At 39.6% G+C, this 25,650-nt stretch overlaps 1 protein-coding gene and 1 long non-coding RNA gene across 6 annotated transcripts in view; one reads left to right on the top strand and one right to left on the bottom strand.

The window, feature by feature from the left end:
* smash (smallish) overlaps positions 1 to 25,650 on the bottom strand; it is a 142,078-nt gene that overhangs the window by 16,512 nt on the left and 99,916 nt on the right. For 4 of the 5 annotated variants that reach the window (XM_026811396.1, XM_018020204.2, XM_018020213.2 and 1 more), the window contains exons 2-5: positions 3,301 to 3,447; positions 2,160 to 2,348; positions 1,622 to 1,909; positions 12 to 1,418 (exon numbers count right to left, since the gene is read on the bottom strand). In XM_026811396.1, coding sequence (XP_026667197.1) covers positions 12 to 1,418; positions 1,622 to 1,909; positions 2,160 to 2,348; positions 3,301 to 3,348 — 1,932 coding nt within the window. In that variant the 5' untranslated portion in view covers positions 3,349 to 3,447. Of the gene's footprint in view, positions 1 to 11; positions 1,419 to 1,621; positions 1,910 to 2,159; positions 2,349 to 3,300; positions 3,448 to 16,666; positions 16,744 to 25,650 lie in introns of all 5 variants that reach the window. The other variant, XM_026811390.1, reaches the window with a different exon arrangement.
* LOC113463994 (uncharacterized) lies at positions 7,510 to 10,264 on the top strand. Its single transcript, XR_003388831.1, has 2 exons — positions 7,510 to 8,571; positions 8,651 to 10,264. It is a non-coding gene; the product is annotated as an uncharacterized LOC113463994 (long non-coding RNA).

Raw genomic sequence — 25,650 nt, 5'->3', positions numbered from 1 at the left:
CAATCACTTACCTTCTTTGCCACTACTGCTACTGGTTGACTGGCAGAAGTCGTCGAGATTTCGTTCACGGACACAGCTGGACTTTCTTCGGTTACACCAGCAGCCACCTCGTTCGTTATTTTAACATCACGCGGCTCCTCCGGTTTCTCTTGGATCACCTCTTGCCTCTCGATGACCGCGCTAGCGTGCACGACGTCCTCATCCACCGGTTCGTCAGCTTGGCTGACGGAGCAGCTCACATCGGCTGTGTGAATTCCAGAATCTTCGCGATCGGTATCATTTAAGAGCTCGGCGGACGATGAGGACGCCGGATAACGTCTACCGTAATCGAGTTCCTCCAAGCTCTGGACACGCTCGAACGTGTCAGGCCCGCTGGAAGCATCCGCGTCCAAAGAATCCAAGCTTCTGTGGAAGGCTGCTCTTGGCACGCGATACTCGGAGTCTGGAGACGAGCTTCTCTCGCTCGGAGTCGACGTGTCGATTCTGTTCTCTTGATCCCGGAAGCACAGCGAGTGTTTGCCCACAGAGGACCTCTTGTCTACGGACTCTTTGCTTCTGGTGGCATCCAAAGCGCTCAAACGATCCTTTATCGTCCTGGCTGATAACTCGCCGTTATGTCGGGACTCGTGAGCGGTACCAGGTACCGACGACTCGTCGCTGCTGCTGTATTTTTCCAGAGTGGACAATCTTTCGCGCAGCGGTCTGACTGTTTCGAGTTCGTCGGTGTTCAGCTTACGATGAGAGGAACTCTTGGTCTCCCTTTCCGAGGTCTGCTTCTCAAGATGAGATAATCTTTCACGGATTGAGCTCATATCGCCGGACAATCTGTTCAGCGTCTTGTTTGTGGATTTTTCGCTGCTGTCCGCTTCCTGCTTCTGTTTCTCCAGATTCGATAGCCGTTCCTTGATTGATTTCGTCCCAGTGAAATCACCGGAGAGCCTGTTGTTCGTTTTGCTTTCATTACCTTTCTGTGATCCTTTCTCGAAAATTTCTCGCCTCTTCAAAATGTCGACCTTCACTACCGGTATGGTGGACTTAGATTCGTCGTTTAAACTCGTCTTCGAGCCGTTCGTCGCCGATTTCGCGTTATCGAGTTTTGCGTCCAAGCTAACTAACGATCGCCTCGGTATATTCTGCGACACTCGCGACACGTAACCGCGTATCGCACCTTCGTACGTGTACTCTTCCGGTTCTGGAGAACTGGTCGTCGCCGTTGTTGCGGAGTCGTATTCTTGGTGGCTGTGGCTGCTGTGGCTGCTATGGAATCCGTTGCCGAACGATTTCTTCGTTGTCGTCGTCGTCGTTATCGACGTCGTCGTCGTCGTCATCGACGTCGTGATATCGTTGCCCATCACATTCTCGTTTGGCACATTATCTACATCCGAGTGATTTTTGTCTATCTCGCTGTCTCTGTCGCTCTGCAATAATTAGCCAAATTTGTATAATGAGAATTTGCTTCATAATATTAAGTCTCGTTAGTAGATAAACACGAGTATGATAGGTATGAACGGTTAAATGTTATTTTCAATGTGGGTGAATGAAATTTAGCAGAATGTAAACGCGGTACTGTTATAAAATGGAATCGTGTTTCGTATAGTAGCGACGCAGATATTCATCTTACCAAGACGCTGTGCGTGTCATCGTGTGTGTCGCCGCTAATCGAGCTCTTTCCGCTGCTGGTACCTATACCAAGGTCGCTCAGGTCATTGGCATCCTCTTCGTGGTACATAGCCAAGCTGATGCTCAGTTTCCGACCCCTATTACCCCTCTCTTCCATCATTTCCGAGAAAGTCTTGCTCCGACGACGCTGCCGATCGTGTTCCTCCAGCTCGAGTTTCTTCACCTCGACCACCCGCTCGATGATGTGCTCCTGACGCTTCCTTCGACTACTCTTCCAGTTGTCCAGATTCTGTGCACATCATAGTAACGACAATGTTAACATATTGCGAAGCAGTTAAGTGATTTTCATGAATAATTCTTACTAATACCATAAAATGTTGATATTTGGAATTCAATATAAAAAGACTTTGTACTTTAATATAAAAATACAGTTCGTACAACGGACGTGCAGTTTTACTTCTAAAATTTTTAAACTGTATCTATTTCCACAAGGATTTATAATGATCATGCGTATTAATAAAATATGATGATATATGTACCGATTGCCAATCTTCCGGATCATCACGAACTTCCTGTTTTATTTTTTTCACTTCCTGAACCTTCTGCAACTGCTCTTGAGCTGTACGATATAACGAGCATGGTCCAACCTTGACGAACTGAAGAGGATTGGTCGCTTGTTTAGGAGGCGTTTTCAGGGTCGTTTTTAATTTTGGCGGCTCGTGTGCAATCTGAAACAGTAAATAAGTCATAGTCCATTAACAGCGTTTCTTATTTCACACCATGAAGATAACAATAAGAAGTGAAAGAGAGAAACGAAAAAGTAATTAGTTCTTAGTTTAATACCGATAGCCGAGCAAAAACGGTTGTTACCGCATTGTCGGCTGACCGGAAGCGGAATCACGCTGCCACGGTATTTAAACCTTTTCTAAAGAGAACTTCGTCGCAAATCGCTGCGCGATGGTTAACGGCAATTGTCGGCTGCTGCTCGGCAAATTGTAATCCTTTGTCCCTTTAATTTCTTTGCGCGTACCGAATTCCAAGTCATTCAACCATCGTACGCTGCTTTAATTTCTTCAATATGATTTATGCGAAATTGAACATCTAGTCAAATACATTGAACTAATGTAAAATATGTATGTATAACAAAACGTGTTATATAGCAAAGTTAAATAACTTGTAGGAAATGCACGAAGCAAAATATGATGTACCATAATGAAATATAACACTCTTTCTGTTGTATAGCAGATTATATGTTATTCTAACAAATTTATAAAACATTTTCCACTTCATTGTTCATATATCATCATAATGCCGTAAAACGTTCAGGACGTAATTCTAGCAGTAGATGCTTGTGTAATTTTAATGGCAAAATATTTTCACAAGAACGATGTTAAATGTTTGTATATTAATTTTGTCAATATAATCATCAATAAATATTCTCCAACTGAGGCTAGTAATACTTGAATAGAGCCATTCATTCGGCAGCTTGTTATTCACCAAATGTATAACTTCCTGCATGATATAAAACTCGACAAAAACCGAGCTGGCTGTCATCGAGAAAATGGAACACAATTTCCTATAGCATTCATCTCGCACCCTCGTAACGTCTCCGGTTGTCGGTCTCTTCCTGCGGAAGTTAACAACGCAAGAAAGGGATACTATACAATACTGTACGCTTACCATCCTCTCGTTTCGCCGCTCCGTAGCGGCAGCCTGTGAGGCAGGCATCTTTCGTTCCTTCCTCCTTCGCTCTTTTCTTCAGGGCTGCCCCTCCTCTTCAGTGTAGCACGACTGCTCGCGCGGTCGGGCCCATCCTACGCTGCGTCCCTGGAACCGATCAACAGGAAATCTTATTTAATTGATGAACTAACGGGAAACGGACGTAGACGCGGACGTCTGGCGGAACGTCGTGAACCCGAGAAACGCGAGAGACTTCGTGAATGCTATCTGATTCCGCACTTCAGGCGGTCAATAGAGCTGTTCGCTTCGGGAACGTTGACGTTGTCAAATACGAACATCAATGCATAGTAATGGAAATATTTACTGCATCGCCTTATTTTATTGAATGTTACAAAGCACAGTTCCTTTTAAATAGCTATATTATATGTATAAGTATGGATTTTGTTTGGATGTATAATTGTTGAAATTGACCTTGAAAATTACTTTTAGTACGTAACAACATTCATTTTTCATAAAATCCTTACAAAAATGATTGTCTATAAATAATAAGCGCCCCATTTGATTAAGGATATATTGGCTATACAATCCCAAGTCAATCCCAAAAGATTATGTACCTTAGAAAAACGCATTTCCTATAATTAAAAAGGGAACGAGTTCCTTGAAAAGGTGCGCGACAATAGCGTGGAAGAAAATCGAGCAATTGCGAAGTAGAGACAAAACTTGGTGAAGGAAAAATATCGAGACGGGCGGACAATAGAAGCTGAAAGAAGACTCTTTACAATGAAAAAAAGGTTTTACACAAAAGCGACCATATACAATGAACTGATGCATGAAAGCGGATAATAAAGAAGGACCGAAAGCATCATAATCAAAGGATGATAACGCCTGAGTATAAACCGTGAATAAATATACAAATATTGATAAATCGAATATTAATCACCAAGATCATTAGCAGCATTGAGGGCAATATAAGATATTTGCGATTCAATTAATCACATAGAAAAAAAGACGGTGCGGCATGTAAATAGAGAAAGGAATGGGAGAGGGAGGAGAGATTTTAATTGTATAAGACTCGGAATAATCTGGAAGGATAGTCAACCCATTATTCAAATAATGCGAATCTAAAAGAGTATCAAACCGGTGATATGATAGTCGTATCGCGTAATATTTTCTCCGATGTGAAGAGAAACTGATTGCAAAAAGGAAGGGTAGGATAGGTAACTTTAAATTGACTCGACAGGCGTAGAGCCGTGTTATAGATTCCTTACATCGGACGAAATCGAGCAGTAGGAATGACTATTTTATCAGAACGAAGTCGAAGGATAACTTGAATACCGCCACTAATGAATTGATTCATTTATGATGTTCCTTCACAAAACGTTAAAAACAATAATTAACGGAGGCGATTGTAATAATTTTATTAAATGAGTACTTCTAAAACGCTCGAAGAAAATGAATTGTACAAGATCAAGAAATATATTATGTTATATAGATAAATGATTCTTGAGGATAATATTAATAAAAGAATTGTAATAAATTCGTACTGTACATTCGTTGATATTACAATAGAGGTAACAAAATTTTTACAGGGAAGTAGGTAGTTCCATGAGTCGATATATTCCTTTCGATGGTCGTTTCGCTAGACTTACACATATCGCTCTACAAGCAAATATTATTGCAGACCGGTTATGTTTGCATGGCACATCCGTTGCAAATGTTCTATTTCGGACGCAACTGCAGCTTTCGTGATCAGCTGAAAGCGTTTCAAGGCTGTTGATTTTTGGCCCGTGAAAAAGTCAACCCGCCACGGTTTCTCTAATATTTATGAGATCAAACAAAAAATGGAGAGATATCTTAATTATGTAAAATGCAATAATATAAAAATAGTTGTGCAATATAAATCAAATCCTAATGATGGGATTATATCATGTGAACTATTTGAAAAGGAAATTAAATTATGGTAATGTAAGATGTGCAACACATACTATGCAGTTATTGAACGCACATTAGAAATTTGAGACATGTTATCATTGATGGCTTGTAAAATAGAACGATCATTTTTCTTATGCACACACATTAACTTCAGTGGTTTACTAATGAAAAGTGTTTTCTAATCTCTTTGATATGACAAATTGTGTCCATCGGAAGATTACAAAAGGCGGACGGTAACCAGGAAATTAAGGAAACTCGGAAAGGCATAGCATGAATAATTGGTAACAGCTTTCCGATCGGCCTAGACGGTTAATCGTTGAGAACGAGAATATGCAAAATCATGTATAATCGTATGCTTATTTATTCATGTAGAGGAACGAGCAGCAATTACGAGGGGCGTGTGTCGTGGGAACGAAAAACCGCACCCTTGATTGTCTCACTTCTTTGGGAATTGTATCGACTTTTCCACCATAAATTTTATGATACATTCTTTCCTGAGTTAATTTTCTTTTGATTGCACGGTAATAAGGGAATAATAACAACTCCCACTCGAGTAATTACTGACTCGAAGAATTCATTTCAGAAGTACCGTAGATGACTATTATGAAATCATATCACGCTTAATAAGGTTGCTTAGCAGACTCTATTGTTGTCAAAAAATCCAATTAAAAAACACACCACATAAACACTATTGTTTTTTAACAAATAAATTTGAATTTCTGGTCCTGGTTAATATTTATAAATAAAACATTATTGTAGCGAAACTCCATTGTCTGACAATTTGTTCTCCACGATTCAATGCATCTAATTCGTTGAATGCATGGATGATTCCGTTGGTCGTAAAAGTTTCTCGGTATCGCGTAGCTATTGTACCATAAAATTCAGTGCTAACATTGTATGGGAACTCCTGTATATTTCATGATGAAAACGAGACGAGGTTTTGCAATACCGACGCAAAAACGATGGCATCGTTGCAAGATATGAAGAACAATATTGAGGAAAAAGAATATTAAGGATACGTACTAACTATGAAAATCCAATTTATCTTCATACCGATCGTTAACTAAGGTCGTAATCCTTACGGGAGTATGTTTAGATGAAACAATGTCTGAAGTTTATGGACGTTTATGTTCTCCAGGCTTTCAGCTCACTTCCTGTTTCTAAAGAGCTGCAGAGTGCTAGAATTTTTTTCATTACAAAACGTGTACGTCAGTGACTCTTCAAAGAGATTGCTAGTGGTTCTTTAAAATTGCAAAATAACTATTATCTTATAAGCACTAACATTTTTAATACACATGCATATATACATAATGTAATCTCTTTCTCAGAATAAGAAAACGTCACAGGTGATTCAGTGAAAATCGAAAGAATTTCGAAACCTGAACTCTATCTTACACAGTATAATAAATTTCACAATGCACTAATATAAAGTTCATAAAAAAGCAATTCACTCTAAGAATTCACTGAGGATTTATAGTACCGTACAAGAGATTCGATCATGCCAGTGGATGACAATATTTGGAACTGACTGAAGCTGGAGTATCAACGACAGCTCTAACCATGATGATGCTGACACGCTCTATATCCTTTGGCGCAATCGTACCGGGGGCAGGGAAGCCGAGGAGAACGATCAAAGGTAGCGGGAATGTCGGCGGAAATCAGGATATATCGATACAGCAGCTTGCATCTCGTCACGAAAACGAGTACGCGTACCTATCCGTTCCGATATCGTCGTAAATCTCGATTGCTCGTAGAGATTTTATCGACGATTAAACATCCTTCTCATCGGCTCCAATCAGTCGGCTTCTATCTCTCTAATGCCGATTCTACCGTGTTAATTGGTTCGACTCATTTCTTTCTGCATCTCTGCGTATATTTTTCATTGCATTTGTCGTCAGTGTCGTGATTGAAACGAAAGATTCAGCAACAGGAAGGGTAATAGTAATATTATTAATTTTTGGGTTTAGTGAGTGATTGAGTACTTTCTAAAAGCGACATACATAATTCTATCTTATCATGATAACTACAATAAGTCGTATCCAATAATGTGATTAACCTCGTTCGAATCATTAAATGATGTATTGTTTAAAACAGTGGACTTTCCAAGGTTATCTACATCAATTAAGACTAATTCATCGATTAACTCTTAATACCCTCCGTACATCTGGGGAAAATAAATGCTAGAAATTTTAGACTCATTACAAATTTATGGAAGTTTTTAAAGAATATAGGTGACTTTCTAAATTACTAAGTATTATCTTTTAACGATAAAACAATGAAATCAGTAAATATCGGAACGTCCTATAAGCGACTCGTGAAAGCTGGGCACGTCTATTTCTCCTGGCAGGGCTGATCTGCATGTCAAAGAGGGGAGGGCTCGCAGGCGTAGCATATTGACACAAGAGGCCTCAAGGAGGTCCAAGGCCGGTTTGACTTGCCTCCGAGGGATTCCTGAGGAATGACTCGGTCGTGAAACACGTTCTTCCGCGAGCGTACGCCCGGAATGTCGTGTGTACTATACAGGCGACGCAACGTGCTCGTAAACGAGTCACGGAAAACCGATTCGCGATCCAGTCGATGGGCAAGCGCGTATAACTGTGTCCGTTCTTGCGACGTTTTCGCGTCGATCCCCGACGGTTATACGGAGTCTGACGACGCGGGTCAATGCAACTGTATATCTATCCAAGGTTTAAGTTTATGTCTCCTATTTACGTAGGTAAGTTGCTGTCCCGTATAAAATCAATCTAATCAAATCTTTTTGCGACCACTCAACCGAGTTTTTAAAGGACCTTTGCAATTTTATTGCGAGAATTATAGTGAAGTAATTATTATTATTACATCGAAATCATTTTATCCATTTTTTATTAGAAAGAAAAATACTCCGTCATCATGATTTTCCATATGTTTTGCTGTGATGTAATAAAATAATTAGGGCTTCTTGAGGCGATACTGTAATAGTCTTGCGTGCTATAAATTTTTTGATGACACAGGAAAATTCATACTATCACCGGAGGTTTTAAAGTGCGAGCCAAATACCCACGCATAACTCGGTAAACTCGTTAGAGTGAGGAAAGCCCAGCATTACCTTGATCCCGATAACCGTCGAGAAACCATATTCGTCTTTAATAACAAGCACATACTGGGAATTTCTTAACCTGATTACCTTCCCTCGCTGCCATTACCAACCACCTCCGCCGGGCAACATTATCCACGCATCAACGAGCAAATGAAATCCAGTGGTCATCGGATTTCGCATTTCTTTCGGAGTGAAAACGTGTGATCGATGAAATACAAAAATTCTATCCTCCGCAATGTAAATAGAACAGATCGTCCAAACGGGTAATCAATCTTTGTCGTTTATTCTACTTTACTAGTCACTGAAAGCAACCTCGATACTTTAACTGGATCAATATTATAGCGGTGTGTGCGTGCGGCAAATCTCGCTCGTTAGTCGGAGGATGATGACGGCCGAGGAGTAAACGGGAGGGGAGGATAAGGCGAAGAGGATTCCCGGTCGTAAACACAATTTCATGAAGATTCGTTAGAGCTCGACGAGGTGTTAATGTCCTGGTGGCGAGCGCCGGCTAAGAAGATTACGCGGATTTGCGTTTGGCGTTCTGAAATTAATGACGGTCGCGGCGATATGGCGCAGGAGGATAGGGAAGAAAAAGAAGACGAAGAACCACGTACGGCGTTAAGAAGATGAAAGGGTGGAGGTGGGCAAAGACGCATCTCATGCCTTAACTCATGCCTAAACATGAAAGCTACCGAGTCGACTTAACGCGAGTTATAACGCGGCGAGCGTACTTCGCATCGGGTCGCCTTAAATCGCAGCTCGCAATGTATTTACGTGATACCGGCGCGCTGCGCTACGATCTATTCTGGCGCAGCATCCGGGAAAAATGGTTTTTCTTCACGCCTCACAATAAAGATCGAGCACGATCTGCTGCGCGATGCAAGAACATTTGTAATTCTTAAGATTTCATACAATGTTTTATATTAAAATGAACATTTTTAATGTTTTTTAGGATCTTAGAGCATCAAATCGTGGAGTATATGCAATCCAGTGATAAACTACGATTCACATTCGATTTACTATGCAGTTATTAGTACAATCAAGATACCTTTATTACCTATGTAAATAATTATCTAACCCACACAAAGCTATTCCTTCCTACATTCTTTCCTTGCTAATCGATCACCATTCTCGAAAGGAATCGCGAGCCGAGATCGGTGGAGAAGGGAAAACAAACGATAATTCTGGCTGTCTATCATTTTTATGTATCGCCTACGATCATTAAACAGCATTATTAATTTTACTGACTGTCACAGGGTTCGAGTAAAACGATCGTTTCGGAATGAGCAACACTAACAGCGGACGCTCCGAGCACGCTGCCGCGAGACTCCACTAATTGCCACGTAGCTAACCTTAATTACACCTACGATCATTTATCTAATCGTACAATCATTATTTGTACGAGAGCAAACCTGCCGTTAGTTTTACGCGATAAAATCGCAGAAGATGGTTCGAGCGGTTGGGTGTCGAAAGACGAAGCTCCCGGACTTGCAACTGCAGGGCATCAATATATGCATAATTATCAATGTTCTATTTTAACAATCTACAACGTTACAATTATATTTCCATTGCATGGATAGATTGATTTGTTTTGGATAGCTGTGTGTACTACAGGCAATTAATTTCTCTTGCAGAACTGAGGATCATTTGTATCGATTACAAATCAATGATAGCAAAGATGGATTATTGAAAACTGAAACACTCTGCTCTTACAATAACATCATCATTAGACGTTACGATTTAATTAAAATCGATGAAGTTAACACGCATCCAATATATAAAGCCAATACATACATCATTTCTGATAACCTATTTACTTGTTATGACTAAATAAGATTACAGATATTATTATTCTAAATACGTTGATAATTACGTACTCACTGTTAATGGAAAATGCCATTACAAACAAGAGTATCTATGTAAGTGGTAAATTATTAAAAGAAAGAATACAGCGAACAATCTTTTCTATATGTATGACCGTTGCAGCTGTCGATTTCGCAACGCGATAATCGCACTACGAGATTTCTTTTGATCCGATGATCGACGCTACGACGACGCAACGCGATGCGGTTTATATCGGCGATACTCTAACTGTTAATGCACAGAACGCATCGTTTCACGCCTGTTCTGATGAATAAATGTAATTTTCACTAGAATTTAACAAGGTTTGCGTGTCGAGTCACACTCACTGCACGTGATAAATGAAAGAAATGTAAAAACAGTCTACAATCATGTTGCGTATTGAATTACAACGAAAAGTTGCACAACGTTGATGCGCACATTCCGGTGCAAAATTATGCCATCGGAAGTCATTTTGTATTTTATTAAAAATACTTAAACAGTATCTTAAAAAATGCAATTTACACACGTTAATGCATCCAAATAAGAAGTGAACTTTTATTTTCTAGTACATAATTTGTTCAGTTTTGAAGAATAGAAACGACACGTTTTGTGATACGATTGCACCCAGTCTTGTTTTCACCCTTGAGTGAATATTGTCATGCGATGATTTTAATTCGCCAAATTACGTTAGATTAACAGTATTCACGTCCGGCGCGTGCGTTCTTTTAACGGTACGTAGTTTATTTTATCGTTCCGCCGTCTTTCGATCTCGATATCGTTCCGCGTTCCTAATCGCGAGAATCTCTGCATACGCCGAGGCGCTCCAACACCATCCACTTAATTCCTGTGGGAACCTTCATACATTATGGATCCATCATCTAACGTCGCAGATTAAATCGCTTGATAGTCGATTATGAAATCCGGTTCGGAAATCCAAATCAAATCAGTAGAATTCAATCGAATCGAATTGAAACATCATCGTTCCTAGTCTCTCAACTGGCAGGAAATTGAAAATTGAGGAAACCTCGAGGCGCAATACACAGAGAAGAGAAGAAGCTAAATTGAAAGCAGAGATGCTGGTTATATAATAGTTCTTAAAATTATTCAAGTATAATTATTCGAATTAAACACATGATATATATGTAATGTACAGGAACATCGATTATGTTTGAAGAATTAATATTTCATGTACATCAGCCCAATATCTTTAACAAAGGATGAATGCAGAATTTCAATATTTTCAGAAACCTTTAAAATTATCGATGATCATCTTTAAAATCAGATAAAAAACAGCTTGCGCTCTTATACTGATCTCCGTTGTGGAAATTCAAAATCTCCACGACATGCATGATCGTTCACGCCTAAAAGTGGCTCGTGATCGTTACCGAAGAGGTACTCGACGTAACAAAGACGCGCGCAAGTCGCAATTAAGGTTCATCGAACGGACGACGTACTGAGATGGCGGCAAGGGTGTAATAAAAACGCACGAATGAAGATAAAGGAATTTCTGGGGATTGGGTCATGACCCCTTCGGCCCCACGATGAACCCTCGATATACGGGCAGCCGCTGCCATATTGCACACGTACTGTGCATTAAGATACGCCACGAATCCAGGAGGGTAACCAAGAGTAAAGAAACAGTACAAAAAGGGAGAGATATAGGTGGATGTGGTATCGAGTCTTTATCAGTTTTTTGCGTTCTCTAGTACCTACTTTAGCTGTTCAGTTTCGCTGGAGCATTGAAGTCGGAAGAGTATTTTCAAGTATAAATACTTGAATCACATTCCTGCCTATACTTCTAATCATACTTTTCAATCCAATTAGTATCAGTTGCAAGATTATAGCAGAACAGGCTTTGTGATATTCGTGAAATCACAATATAGGTACATCGAGTGATGGTGTCGCCTTTAAATAGAAAATGCTCGGCGAAGTAGGCCAGCGTCAGGAGCGAGGTCAAGAAACAACAAGAAATGAAAATAATGAACTCCGCCGATCTGGAAACTCTCCCTCTTTGAACTCGTCACGGTCTGTGGAATCCCCAAGCAGTCGCATTTCCTCTAATGAGAGTATTTACACGTGTCCGCTCGAATTAACTCCATAATAAACCGGGTACACCGTCCCGAGAATCATTTGTTGCGACTACGACGCGAAACGAGGCGTCGCGTCGCGACGCCTCCCATACAACGTGCAAAACTGTGTTGTTGAGTTTATTCGTGTAAAAGCGTTGGAAAAATCGAAGAAAAGTTCGGAACCGGTCGAATTAACGCAAGGTCGCAGGCAAATCCAACAGTTTTCAAAATATATTGAGAGTAATCGTGATTGTGGTGTTCCAGCAACGGGAAAATGCACGCGAGTCGCAAGATAAATCGACTAATTCGCCAAAACAGGGTCGTATTTCCACTGACTTTACGAGCTAAGCTTCTAAAGCTTCGATTTTCTTTTTTTCTCTCACGCTTACTCCCGGCTGCTGTCATGTTCGTAATTCCGCTGCACACTACACATCCTCTTTGTGCCTTGACTCGAAGTCCTATAAGCTGTACTTTACAACGCCCTTCGAAAACACCGAGTTGATTTGTGCGTCTCGCTACTCGAAATCTCGTGCGAGAATGAACGAGTTAATACTGTGTTACAAATTGGATGAAAGCCTGTTTGAGAAGGAATTGAAATGTTTGCTTGGTTTGATTTTCAGGGTCAGGATTAGAATAAGTGTTTATGGAGATGTACATATACTATAAAAAGCTTCTTATTGAATCACTTTTTTTAGTGTTTTTGCAGTACAGTTGCAAAATGGTAGTAGATCTACCTATTAAATTCATATTATATTAATCATTACTCCTACTTCTTATTACAATGTAGTATGAAAAGTATAGAAACACATTGTAATATTACATTTTCCAAATAGTAATTTGTAACTTGAATAACATACTATGATTAAAAAAATATTGATTAAAATGAACTGATACCATCCATAAAACTAAAACATTTGCAGATGAATCTGAAACTAGGAAACAGTGAGTAATGTGACCTATGTTAAAAGTAGGCCAGCAGCTGTGTGCGTGCTCCCATTTTCCTTCTTTCCCTTTCGTTTTTGCTTTTTTCTTGTCAGGCAGACGTGCAAACTCTAACCACCCGAAGAAGTGTCGTAACGTTTTATGATACATAAAACAGTGACTTTATGCTCGCACGATTCATGGGCTCATGTGGGCCTTTTATTAATCCATGACGGTGTTTTACGGTTATCGTGTAATAGTCTAACTCGTGGTACGCGGTCAAATCTAAGTAGCAGTGTGGACCCGTTAAATCGTTCAGGACGTCACGAAAATTAATTTACACTTCGTAATTCATCTTCCCTAACCGTTGTCTTCGGCTCATTTTCCTTCTGTTCCTATTGCTTTTATTATCTCTTTAATCGTCGTCCTAGATTTAATTTATGAACTTCATTAAATCTATAATTGTCATTCACGTTAATATATTTCTTCTGGAAGTTCAAGTAGCGCGAAACAAAATTTTTCAATGGCATACAGCATGTGTTTCATACAGGTAATAAAATAATTGATTCTTCTGTATTTTACTAATAATAAATAAAATCTTGTATTAACTTTCAAATCAGAAGCAAACTATTGTATTCTCCAGGGAATAGCTTTTGAAGATCTAATTGACAGATAAACAGGCCTGTTCAGTAATTGGAAACGATGGAATCTCATATTGTAGATAACGCGAAATGAAAGTGTGTAGTTACTTTCGATGTGGCTTCGAGATCTAGTATATCGTTAGGCTATACAAGGTGTTCGAGACTGCACGATTTTTCTCTGAGGCTGTGACAAAGGGTACGATTTTAATTCAAGAGTTCCTCTTCAACTTTTTTGTCCAATCGCTATTAGCAAAATTATTGACGAAAAAAGTGGATTACTGGCGAGTTCAAATACAACTTATACTGAAGGGGAAGATGTATGTAGCATTAAGTAACGATTATGTGTCTAATGCCATTGATCTACTTTATTCGTTAATAACGTTGCTATTAGTGGTTGGAGGAAAAAGTGGGAAACACACTTTTGACTCAGAATTTTACTCTTTTTCACACCCTCGGTGGAAAGTCATGCATTCTGGGAAACCTTGTATGTTAATAGAGTTATAACGTCGATTTATACGGATCGTTTATTACTATGCAGATATAGAGTTTTTTCGCGTCGCGTATGCGATCCTTCGCGCAAACATCCAAGTGTGAATTACATCCACCGTGCGTGCAAGTGCAACAGGCCAGCCAGCGCAATTGCCCACAACCCTCAACGTGTTTTTTCCTCTATCGATGTACTGGAAATTATTAACCTGCGAACGTTGAGTTAAATTATGAGAGACGCATTCCTCATCGCGGCAATTCTAGCAACAACAAAAAGCATCGTAGTTATCGTTCATTGTATACTTGCATCAATGAATTCTTCTTTGTATGGATAGATGTCGGAGGCGAGCTGCCTAGGCAAGAGAAATTGCCTTTGACTATTTTAATATGTTAAAAGTAGTTGGGATTCTATTAAGGATGTATTGGCGACAAATTGAATCCGGAATTATGCTTGCAAGCACACGCATCTTTGTAAAATATAAACTAATATTCGTGTGCATCGTCGTAGCGGTGAACTCAGAATTCTCAGCGGTCTCTCTGGAAACGGTATGAAATTAACGAGTCGCTAAATTAATGAAACCATCCCGCCGAGCTCGTACACTCGCGGAATGATTAGAGATTGTTAGTATACGTCGAGAACGCATCCAGTTCGACCGGACTAGGAAAATGTACCGGATCACTTTAATTGGACCGGTAGATTTACGCCGATTAAATTCTCGCTGTACTATGAAGATTTTCATACATCATTGGCTACGTAAGATATAATTCTGCTCGTATCGAGATCACATGATTACGTCATTTGACATCAACAGTTACTTTGTATAGTTTCTTACAGAAATTTCTAATAAATAAAATAAATTGACATCTGAAGTATAAAAATCTCGGGCAAATATTCTAATTTCTTATATGTAATTTTTTCTAGTAATTTTAACTTCAACAAAGTATTATTAAACATTTAAAAGTATGCATAGAAAGAAGTTTAAACGTAAATAGTTTTAGAATAAAAATCTCATACCGATCCCACAGCACTTAAATTAAAAAATTCTCTTTTACCCGAGTCTGACTATACATGGACACATTCTACTAGGTAAGGAATCTATATTTTTTTCTCATAACGTTCATATTATGCAGTACAACTTTTTAAGGGGTCTATTAACGTGTATCGTTTAAAAGAAAATGCAGCTTCGAACCCTCTAGCATTCATCACTAATCGGCGAGATTCTCTTTCCTCGAGGGGGAAAATGACAAAGGCATCGGAGGTTTATTTCGCCGCTGGCGAAATCACGCTGGTGGCCAACGCACGCGAGTAACGTGTCCCGAGGAAGCCGAGACGCAACGATAGACACGCTCCTCGTCACGATTCGCGTGATCACGTGTGTACGCTACTATCTTGGTACTTCTCTACGGATGCAGCGATGAGAATAAAACGCTTCGAACCTACATATCAGAATTCTCATCGTGTTTGTCATGCCAACACTTTAAAAATGTGCAATTTTTCCGAAACTTCAAAGTATTTTCAGTTCTACAAATATGTTGAATTTTTTTATATTTCCAGGAATTCTCATGCTACCATGATTTAGTTAAATTGCAGTAATAAATTCATTTCTTCAACGCCATGAACTTAACTGGTTTCTGAGATTTTATCAAAAATGTATATGGGGTAGTTCGGGTTGAAGAATATGTGACCGAGCTCACTTGTGAAATTTAAAAACTGATTAATATTATTGACTAACATATTGTCAATTGTTATGTGTGTTACACAAAATTAAATGATATCGAAATACGATATTCGACAAAACTGATCGCGAGGTCGAAAGCAAAGTGAAGTGGGCACCCAAGCTGGTTGTGTAGCCGCTCACATGGGTAATGCGTGTGTGCCTTTGCCCGAGGAGCGGTGGCTAGGTCACGGTCAGGGCGATGCCCTCTTCCCTCGGAAGAGAGGAGAGAGACTTGGCGTCGGCTCTCCTCCACTTCTTCTTCTTCTTCTTCTTCTCCTTGTTGGATCATGCTGAAAGTCTTTTCTCGGATGATCCACGCATCCGTTCGAGCGTATCTTTCGCCACGCGGACTATCCACTTCGGTTAGGTCGGCCCTTTTTGTGAATCGAGTGCCGTTTTTAGACGCGTTGCACGACCGATGCGTGGTGCACGGCCTCGCGTGTATATGTATATACACGATGTTATTTACGCGGCGGCGGTGTCCGCATATTTATCTCTCGACGCCGTCGTTTACAGGGGGTTTGCTTCGTTGGGAATCCGTTCTTTAGCGACAATTTTTTCAGATTCGTTCAATTTGATAAATGAACATCGAATCAATTTTTTTAAGAATTCAGTTTTGTACAATGCTTTAAATTAAATAATTTTGTTTGTGTATCTTACGAGTGAAATAATATTACTTACTGAGTATGGTTTCTAATTCTTTCGGAGGACGTTCAGAAAACTGTCCAAGGAGTAGAATGTGGACACTGGGTACTCACCTGGAACAATAAAATTTCTAAAATATATGACACTGCAAGTAACGACTGAAGAGTATGAAAAAATGAAAGAGAAGATAAGTTTTGCATCAAGATAACAAGAAACGTTTATGTTTATAACACTGCATATTGAGCACACACTAAAAGAAAAACAGATTTCATCGAGATAATCAGAACTAAACATTTCCCGTTATTTGTACCCGTAACATTGAAACGTTCAACACGTGCAGTAAGTGAAAAATTAAAATCAGATTAAATAATAGTTCACGGAAGGCTTCCGGCGATGGCGATAAATTCGTTCGTCCATCAATTCTCGGCGATGAACTATTACGTTACGTGTCTGCGTCCGCGTCCACGCGCCGTGACTCGTGTTTATAATTTATCGTACAGCCGTGGCCCGTTTGGGTCTCTGTGCAAATCCCGTCGAGAACAGCGATGGAAATCATCTCGATAAGACCCGTCACACCCTCATGGAAAGATCATCATCGCGGAAGTCGTCCGCGGTGTGCCGCACTGGTCCGAATGATCGGTTCCATTTCTAGCCGCCCACGTGCACTCGTAAATATAATTTCTCGCTAATCATGTGCAGCCACGTATCACTGACTATTAACCACCCAACGAGCCACGCTCAGCCTTACCTTCGTGCCGTTTAAACGATTCGACTACGTCGCAGTTTCACTTCGTCAGATCAAACCGTATTAAGGAGATGGTTCGTTACGATTGGATACTTTAATAATCTTAAGCTTGTTCCATACGGAGATAATTATGATATTCGAACAATGATAAAGCATCGTATTATCTTATTGCAAGTGTTTGTCTTTTACTGTTGGATATTACCACAGGACTAGATATGCAATGTATTCTTGAATCAACATATTTTTTTTCTCTTGTCTTCTGAGTTCTATAATTTCCATGTCACTTACAGCGTTATCAAACTAATCCTAGTGATAACTACAGTTGCAAATGCATTAATGTATTGTAAAATTAATTAAATTCTGATGAATAAATAAATGGAAAAAGATCTTAACATTTTTATTTCATGCCATGATCCTTGATTTTTCCAATCTTCGGTATGGGGTCTTGAGATCAGGGGTCACCTTCGAATAATTTCACACAAGAATTGATAAATTCTGAACATATTGGATTTAGCTCCAAATGATCGAATGATTTTTGTGTGGTGCGAGCGGTTTACATTTACAAGTCCGACGATCACTTTTCTTGGGTTATTTGATCAACGATCGTCGATCCCATCATATCGACTTCTCAATTCTTTTACGACTATTCTCCCATCATCTTTGCAAATGAAAAAAAAAGAAGATACCTCCACATACTATGGAACTTCTTCAAATGACAGAACATATAATATCATTTAAAACTATCCAAACTTGAATTCCTTCCATCAACTGTTACAAAATAGTACAATTCCAAGGGCCTATCCAAACGAAGGATCGCTCAGAGTTGCTCTTATTCACCGGTATCGACGATCGTCCGTGAGACGTCGACGTATCAGTATATACAATCGTGAAACCAGACAGGGGAAGCCCCGTAGCTGCGCTCTCCTGTATAATGCAGTTATCGCCGCGCGGCGGTGCGACGGGCTACGTTAATTGCATCGGCGTGAAAGTGGGGCATCTCGAATCAGCGATCTCTTCCTGTGCTCCCCCCCCCCTCTCTTCCTCTTTCTCTTTTGCCCGCTCTCGCTCTTCCTTTTTCTGTCTATTACCAACAGTACGGCGAATACCTCGCGTTACGCGTACCTAAACCTCCCTCCGCCCTGGTCTTACAAAAGGAACGTGCAAAGGAATACACCGAGAGATGTATTTATACATGTATATATGTATATACACGTCTTTGCCCGACAATTTATTCCCGTCGCAGCCGTGAGAATCCGTTCTCCATCGTGCATCGAGCTCGATTATCGCCCAGCGCGACGCGAAGTCACTTTCTCCGCGACGTAACTCAAATTCTCCATGGGCATACGTGCGTCGCCGCCGCCACCGCCGCGCTTCGTGCCGTTTCTCACTCGAGCTCGTTTATATTTGTTGCGTGACGAAATTCTCGGATGCTTCCAGCAAACCGTGCGAGGATTACACCGAATCATTGGAATCAGAAGCGCATCCTCGTAGTAGTTCGTACACATTATGTATAGCTCTTGAAAGTTAGCGCCGAAACAAATCGCATAGATGATATCAGGATTGAAATTTCACTGACTATAAATGTTACCTTTTATATAATGACAGATAAGAAAAAGCAAACGTAATGAAAATTTTTTAATGTATTCGGTAATCAATTAATAAATCGTAATGTTTTTTTTTTTATTATCTCTATTGTCAGTTCATAATGAAACTATCAATTCATCGCGCATCACGCAACTAAATGAATAAGGATTCGTATTACGATTCGAGCCACTTTCTCCTGCTGGGTGCAACTCGAATTCCGTTCGTCAGAATAGAACGAGCGTTCGTGGCCAACGTAATCGATTGTGCCTAGTTCAACGCTGATTATTCATTACCACAGCGTTACGCAATTACCTCGCAAAACGATTATTGAATAAACCACGAGCTGCAACTTAATGGACACCTCGGACACGTTTTACGAGTCAAACCGTGTCTCGCATAAAGCGAAATAAGAAGGAACAAAGATATTGTTTCCTACGAGGGAACTGCCGCGTGCATCAGGAACTTCGCAGGAACGATTTCGCGATTCGAGCCACTTTCACCGCGGCGTAATTCGGATTCCTTGTATGTAAGCGCGTCCGCGTTTCGTACCGCACGTAAGTAGCAACGCGAGCTATCGAAAATTATTGAAACACGCGTGAAATCGCGGACGATGCATCGGAAATGTACGAAATGCGAGGTGAGACAACGCGGCATCGACGTTCGAGGCATAAAAATAAATTTTACATTGCTTCGGGAGATTCTGAACGCGGTCAAGATTGTTTAGAAAGCTGATTTCGACGTAGCCGCCGGTTCGGTGAAATGCTAAAACTCTTGCTTCGTCTAAATAAGAAGGTTAAGGTTAAAGGCTGCTGGAAGACTCTACGATACTCGTTTCTTACAAGATGTCGTACTTTCTGCGAGTGCGTTCTAACATGTTTTAGACGTTGTAAGAAAATTGTCTACCGATCGTTTAAACACTCCGAGACTTAAACGTCTTCATGAAATGTAGTGAAGATTTTCTCATAGAAATTACACGGTATCGTTGCTGCTTAAATAAATCTTCCTGAAAATATCAAGTCAAGTATAATTATACTGTTCTTTCTTTTTGGTAAAGACAAATCACTTGTTATGTGACAGAACTCCTCTTAGCAATGATTATTTTGATTTGGACCCCAGCTGCTAACTCACGATTAAATCGATGCGCAGTCTGTGTTAATTTTTACAGGATCGACGTTTATGACGAATCATCGTCCTAAGAAGGTAAGGAAATAATAAGATTGTAATTCATCCCGCGTTACGATGATTCCTGGGGTTCATTGTGCGCGTTCGTTCTTGCAAGCTATTTTAGTTTCTGATGTACCAATTCTGCGATGCTTCTCGTTACGAAAGCGATAGATATAGAAAATTTACGAGAGAACAATTTTGTAATATATGAAAGTATTACTTCAGAGTATGATCAATTATAAAAGTAATTTTATCAAGAAGATAGCTGAATTAAAATTATTAAAAGTGAAACCTGTATTATTGGTGTATGAAGCGCAAGTGATTATCGATATGATACCCAATAACGATATACGTATGTATGAACAGGAGTAAAAGAAAGGAAGTAGAAAACGGAGATCGGATGGACATTAATTACAGAGATAATCTTGATTACTTTTTGGAACACTGTATATCGTGATGCTGGTATTCGGTCCAGTAATTTCACTATCACGCACACAAGTAGTAATCACAGCCTGAAACGAAGCATTAAAATCGTTCGATTAAAATACTTGCGTATTCTCCGAGGAATGAAACAGCATCACACCTGTTCGCTTATTTTCTGAGTTACTTATGAAGCCGCGAGACGGTCGCACGATTATTTCGTAAAGAATTCGACGAGAGGAAGAGAATAAATCATGAAATTCTTCCAATAAATATGAAGAACGACAATCTTAGATACCGTATTTTTCCTAGTTTCTCTCTATCCTGAATCGTGCGACACGTGACGAAATAAATCACCAGGAAGAGGAATATCATTGAGAAGATAAGATCTCGTTGTTTCACGTAATCTACGCGAAGGGTGCCGGTCGATCCACCTTTGATAGATCGTTCTCACGGATGTCGGGAATATTAATGATCCACTTAAACCGACGATAATATGTTTATAACGGCGATTTATAATCGCCGTTGAGACAACCGGCAGCTGTTCCATATCTTTCTCATTGAACTTACTTTGGAAATGCTTCGAAACGATTTACGACTGCTTGTCGCTTCTTTTTAACACGACCCGATAATATACGGAGTGTCTCAGAATGCGACTTTCGTTTGAGGGTGTGAAAGAGGGTGAAATTCTGAATCACAAGTTCCTCTTTCACTTTTTCATCCATTCGTTAGTAACAAAGTTATTAATAAAGAAAGTGGACCAATGGCGTGTCCGAGTATAGTTGTCATAAATTGAAAGTGGACGTCGCACTGATTGTGGGTGACCAAAGGAAAGTGCATTCTGGGACACCCTGTATATATCACAAAGTCGCTTGCGTTTCCTCATATTTGAAAGATCGTGTTCTTGAATGATTTATCAGTGACTTATGACTATTGGTTAAGGCTTTTTATAATTGCTTTCCGCGACATTTTTAATTTAGCTTGAATGTCGGTTAAGAGGCAATAAATGTATTACGTGTTAGAGATAAAACATCAATTCATTTATGCCTTATATATGCCAGTCTTTTGTGGTAAGAATAATAAACGGATTAAGGTTGGAATGATCTAGCTTATATATCAATTTTATAATTAACGCTTCTCTTCTTATGATAACAATTCTCTTTCTGAAGAAGCATTAAATTGGATATAATGCATTGCTATATTTCGTAAAGGATCTTTCCCTCCAACATCAGTTATCGATAACGCAATTCGTATAAAGTAAGAACATGAACAGTTTTTAAAAATCAAAGTTCGCGCAGTGCACAAAAAAAAGTTGTTAAACATTTAAATAAACAACGAATCTTAAATCGGTGGATCAAATCTTGCCGAAATGGAATGCAATTTTGAAATGAACGACTTGACATTGTCGATGCATTCGCAAATACGCACACGAGACGAGCTCCGTTTATTTTGCGGGAACAAAACTATAAATCCTGTTCGTGCAAGCGACGAAACGATCGACGATAAAAGGGGAAAAAAGCACGAGGACGAGCTCGCTCACTCGCTCGCGCACTGTACCTAGTATCCGAGCATGGGACGCTTGAAACATCAAGGATAGACGTAAATACGTGGCATGATTAACGGCGACGCGTTAATTGGTCTCCAACGGTGTGCGTATCTACTTTTTGGTCAGGCGAACCGATCAAACGCCGGCCTAGTCCCCGAGCTAATCACTGCGAGTGGCTCGCAAACTCGTATTTTCGTTTGTCACGAAAAAATCCGGTGAATTAATGGCGATACGACTACCAGCATGATATTTATTGCCGCGACTTTAATAGAATGTTACAGTCGTTACGTCGCGCATTAATAAGTCCGCGCGAGCCGGAGAATACAAACTTGTTAATCGGTTAGAAAAATTTTTGTTACGATTGCGACGCGCCACGCCATCGCCGCATTGCTTCCTAGCAAGCATAAAGCATTTTCATGAAATGTCTATAATATCGCATTATTTGTCCGAGTTCGTATATTTTCCATACGAACGACTTACATGCGTATTGTAAGTCGACAGATAAATTCATTAGCGAATTTTGCTTTATATTGATTTTGCATTTATTTCCAATTTATCTTCTAAGCGAATTTCGAACTGGACGTGAAAGTTGCGTGACCTTTAGTCAGGCATAATATTGAATTAATTAATGAACGCAATACTCATTTCACTAGGTTGCTGTTGAATAAACAAGATACTGATAAAAATCATCGACATTTACGATTTCGAAATGACTGTCTCTCAGAAAACAATAATGATCTCTTCTGAGAGATACTAATTCCATCAGTGATAAAAGACAATAAATTCTGTAGTCTTCACCCTCCTCAAGTAAAGATAATACATTCCCAGAGACAATTGTTTTGAAAGATCCCAAATCTTCGACGAGTCAAATGTGGTTGTAGCTTAATGCATATGCTTAATGCATATTGGCTCTTGTTCGTCAGCTCCGGAGGGAGTTTCAAAGAATTATCCTCGTACGAGGACGGTTTATGAACTCGAAGGCGCGGCTGCGAAATCTGCAGAACAGAATGTAACACCGTGACGATCAGATAGGGCTCTCAGTTCGTTGGCAAAAGACAGCTTTATGCACACGACGAGCATTGCGCACGGATAGCAAACACAGTGCAATGACGTCGATTCAGTTGTGCAATCGCTCGTTAGAAGAGCGAAGTAAAACGCAATGTACCGAAGACCAGACCATGAGGTCGAATTGATTTTACCTATGAAGTTCTCTTCAAACTCATCTCTCGGCGGTATTCATCAGAGACAATGCGTATCGTAATGTTAAATTCTACTGGGTGGGAGATTAATGTTTCAACAACCGTTTAGAAGTTTCCATAAATTATCATGGAAACTTCTAAACGGTTGTTGAAACATTAATTTTATTGCCTTTGGGACAAGTGAAGACCATAAAATTAGAATATTCAGATTAACGAGAGAGTCGAGATGTAATGAAGCAATGTTCACAGCATCGAAAGCGGGACTACTTGAATTAATAATTGCTTTTTCGATTGCTAGATCGAACATAAATATTTTATTGCCTAATTAAAACTACCTGTAACGTATATATAAATTAATAATGTAATACATACAATCATTTATGCTTGTTACTATATCGTTATCTTATTTTATGCTAATAGTGGGTATTGAGAAAAAGAACTACGAGATTTAAGAGAAATCAAGTTATGTTTCTTATAAGCAAACAATACTTCGCTTATGAAAGATTAAAAGAGAATGTATGATACTTAGAAGAGCAAAACGATATGCAAGATATGCAAACAGGAAACATTGGGTTCGTCAAGGCGACTTCCTGATATTAATTAAAAAGCTGTCCAGCTGCATTAGCGGTATTAAACGTAACGTGATAATCCTACGCGTGCTAGCGGTAGATACAAATCTGGGTTAATCGGTTTAACAGCTTAGCCACCAAGGCGAATAAAAGAAAAGAACGATAAATCAACCTCGGCTGAACGAAACGCGCATCTCTGCAAGGACGTGATCAGGCTCTGTCAGTCAATTTACGATATCGATACTTCTGTTACTTTTGTAATCATCTGCTTATTATACTTCGCGTATAATGAAAGGATACATCAACTCGTTTTGTAAAACTCGCATATGGCGCGAGTTATTCTCTTGTGCATCGTGTCTGTCGATTTACGAGTAGCAATGAAATCGACATGATCCTTCGTGTTCGATGTAACATTATGCTTGATAATCCTCGAATGGATAATAAAAAGACGATGCCTTAATGCTTAATCAGCAAGTTCAGATTTCGAAAGATAAATTGTAGTACACTACCTCCTTGTAACAAGGAGGATGATATGAAGTTTTTCTGAGAAAGTGTGAGTTTTCTGGAATGCTTGGGTGGAGATTTAATTTCAGGCATGGTACTAGTAGATTAGGATAATGGGTATTAAAAATAGAAATCGATCAATTTAATAAACGCAGTTATTCTACGATCAAGATTTAGGGTAGATAGACCCAAAGATTTCAGATTATTATAAGATAACACTTCTCTTATATTCTTGTTACATTCCGTACCTTTAATATATTTATTAATTCACATATAAAATTTTTGAAATATTTGTAACAAACACAGTCCGACTTATAACTCACAAATATTTAATTTTCCTTAACTAAAACCAGATATTATTGTTATTAATCACTGCAAGACTACAAGCGTGATCATATAATACTGGCTATTATAAACAACTCGAGGAACACGAACACATAAAGCAAAATACGAATGACTACCTGTGCTACCTTAAGCAAAATCGATTAAGGAGGACTGGTTGATTTAGGACCTTGCAAAAAGAGAAAGAGACATTCCATTCGGTAATCCCCATATTCACTGACCACGATCTATCAGCGACCTATAAATTACGGATCGCCCTGTCTTCGATTCAATTAACAAGCAAGTGTCTCAAAGTTCTTACGGTTAACAAAACGACCACGACACGACATAGTAAGAACATTACAAAAAAGTAATTGAGAACGGTGTTCGACTAAAGCAAAAGTAAGAAGCAGAGTAGAAAACGAGTAGTGAAAGAACAAGTAAAAGTAACGAATAAAAAGAACAAAAGCGATATTGAGAGAGAGATAGAGGAGCGAACGAAATAAAACGAAATGAAACAAGGGCGGACGAGTAGAGGGTCAGAGACCGAGCACTCAAACTATTAATTACATGACTGGCTAGGATGAGAGTGCCTTATGCTGGGCATAAGCGTCGACGTTATATAAGTTCTACGTGACTCGAAGGTATTGCAGCCTCGTGGCCCGATGATACGGAGATCTTAAGCGCGGAGGTTTAAGTTCATCTGGGTGAATCTACCTACCGGGCGCGAATATGATCTCTCTCACGGAGCGACGCGGCCTTCTGAAGATTCCTGACTGCTCCTGCTACCCTTGAATTCATCGAAGAATGTTAGTGCCGGTAGAAGGTTGCAACTCGATATCGCCACGATTTCTGCCGAGGATTCTCGCAATCTCATCAAGTCTTGTCGATTAAGTCGTTGCATACACAAAATGATTAAATAAAAATAAATATTAAAATTACCTCGATTAATAAATTGCGTTTTAGAT

The sequence above is a fragment of the Ceratina calcarata genome, unplaced genomic scaffold (assembly GCF_001652005.2).
Source record: "Ceratina calcarata isolate Rehan_Ccalc_2016 unplaced genomic scaffold, ASM165200v1 scaffold111, whole genome shotgun sequence".
Lineage (NCBI taxonomy): Eukaryota > Metazoa > Arthropoda > Insecta > Hymenoptera > Apidae > Ceratina > Ceratina calcarata.
The sequence above is the reverse complement of the archived record's forward strand: the minus strand, read 5'-3'. Positions and strand labels throughout refer to the sequence as shown.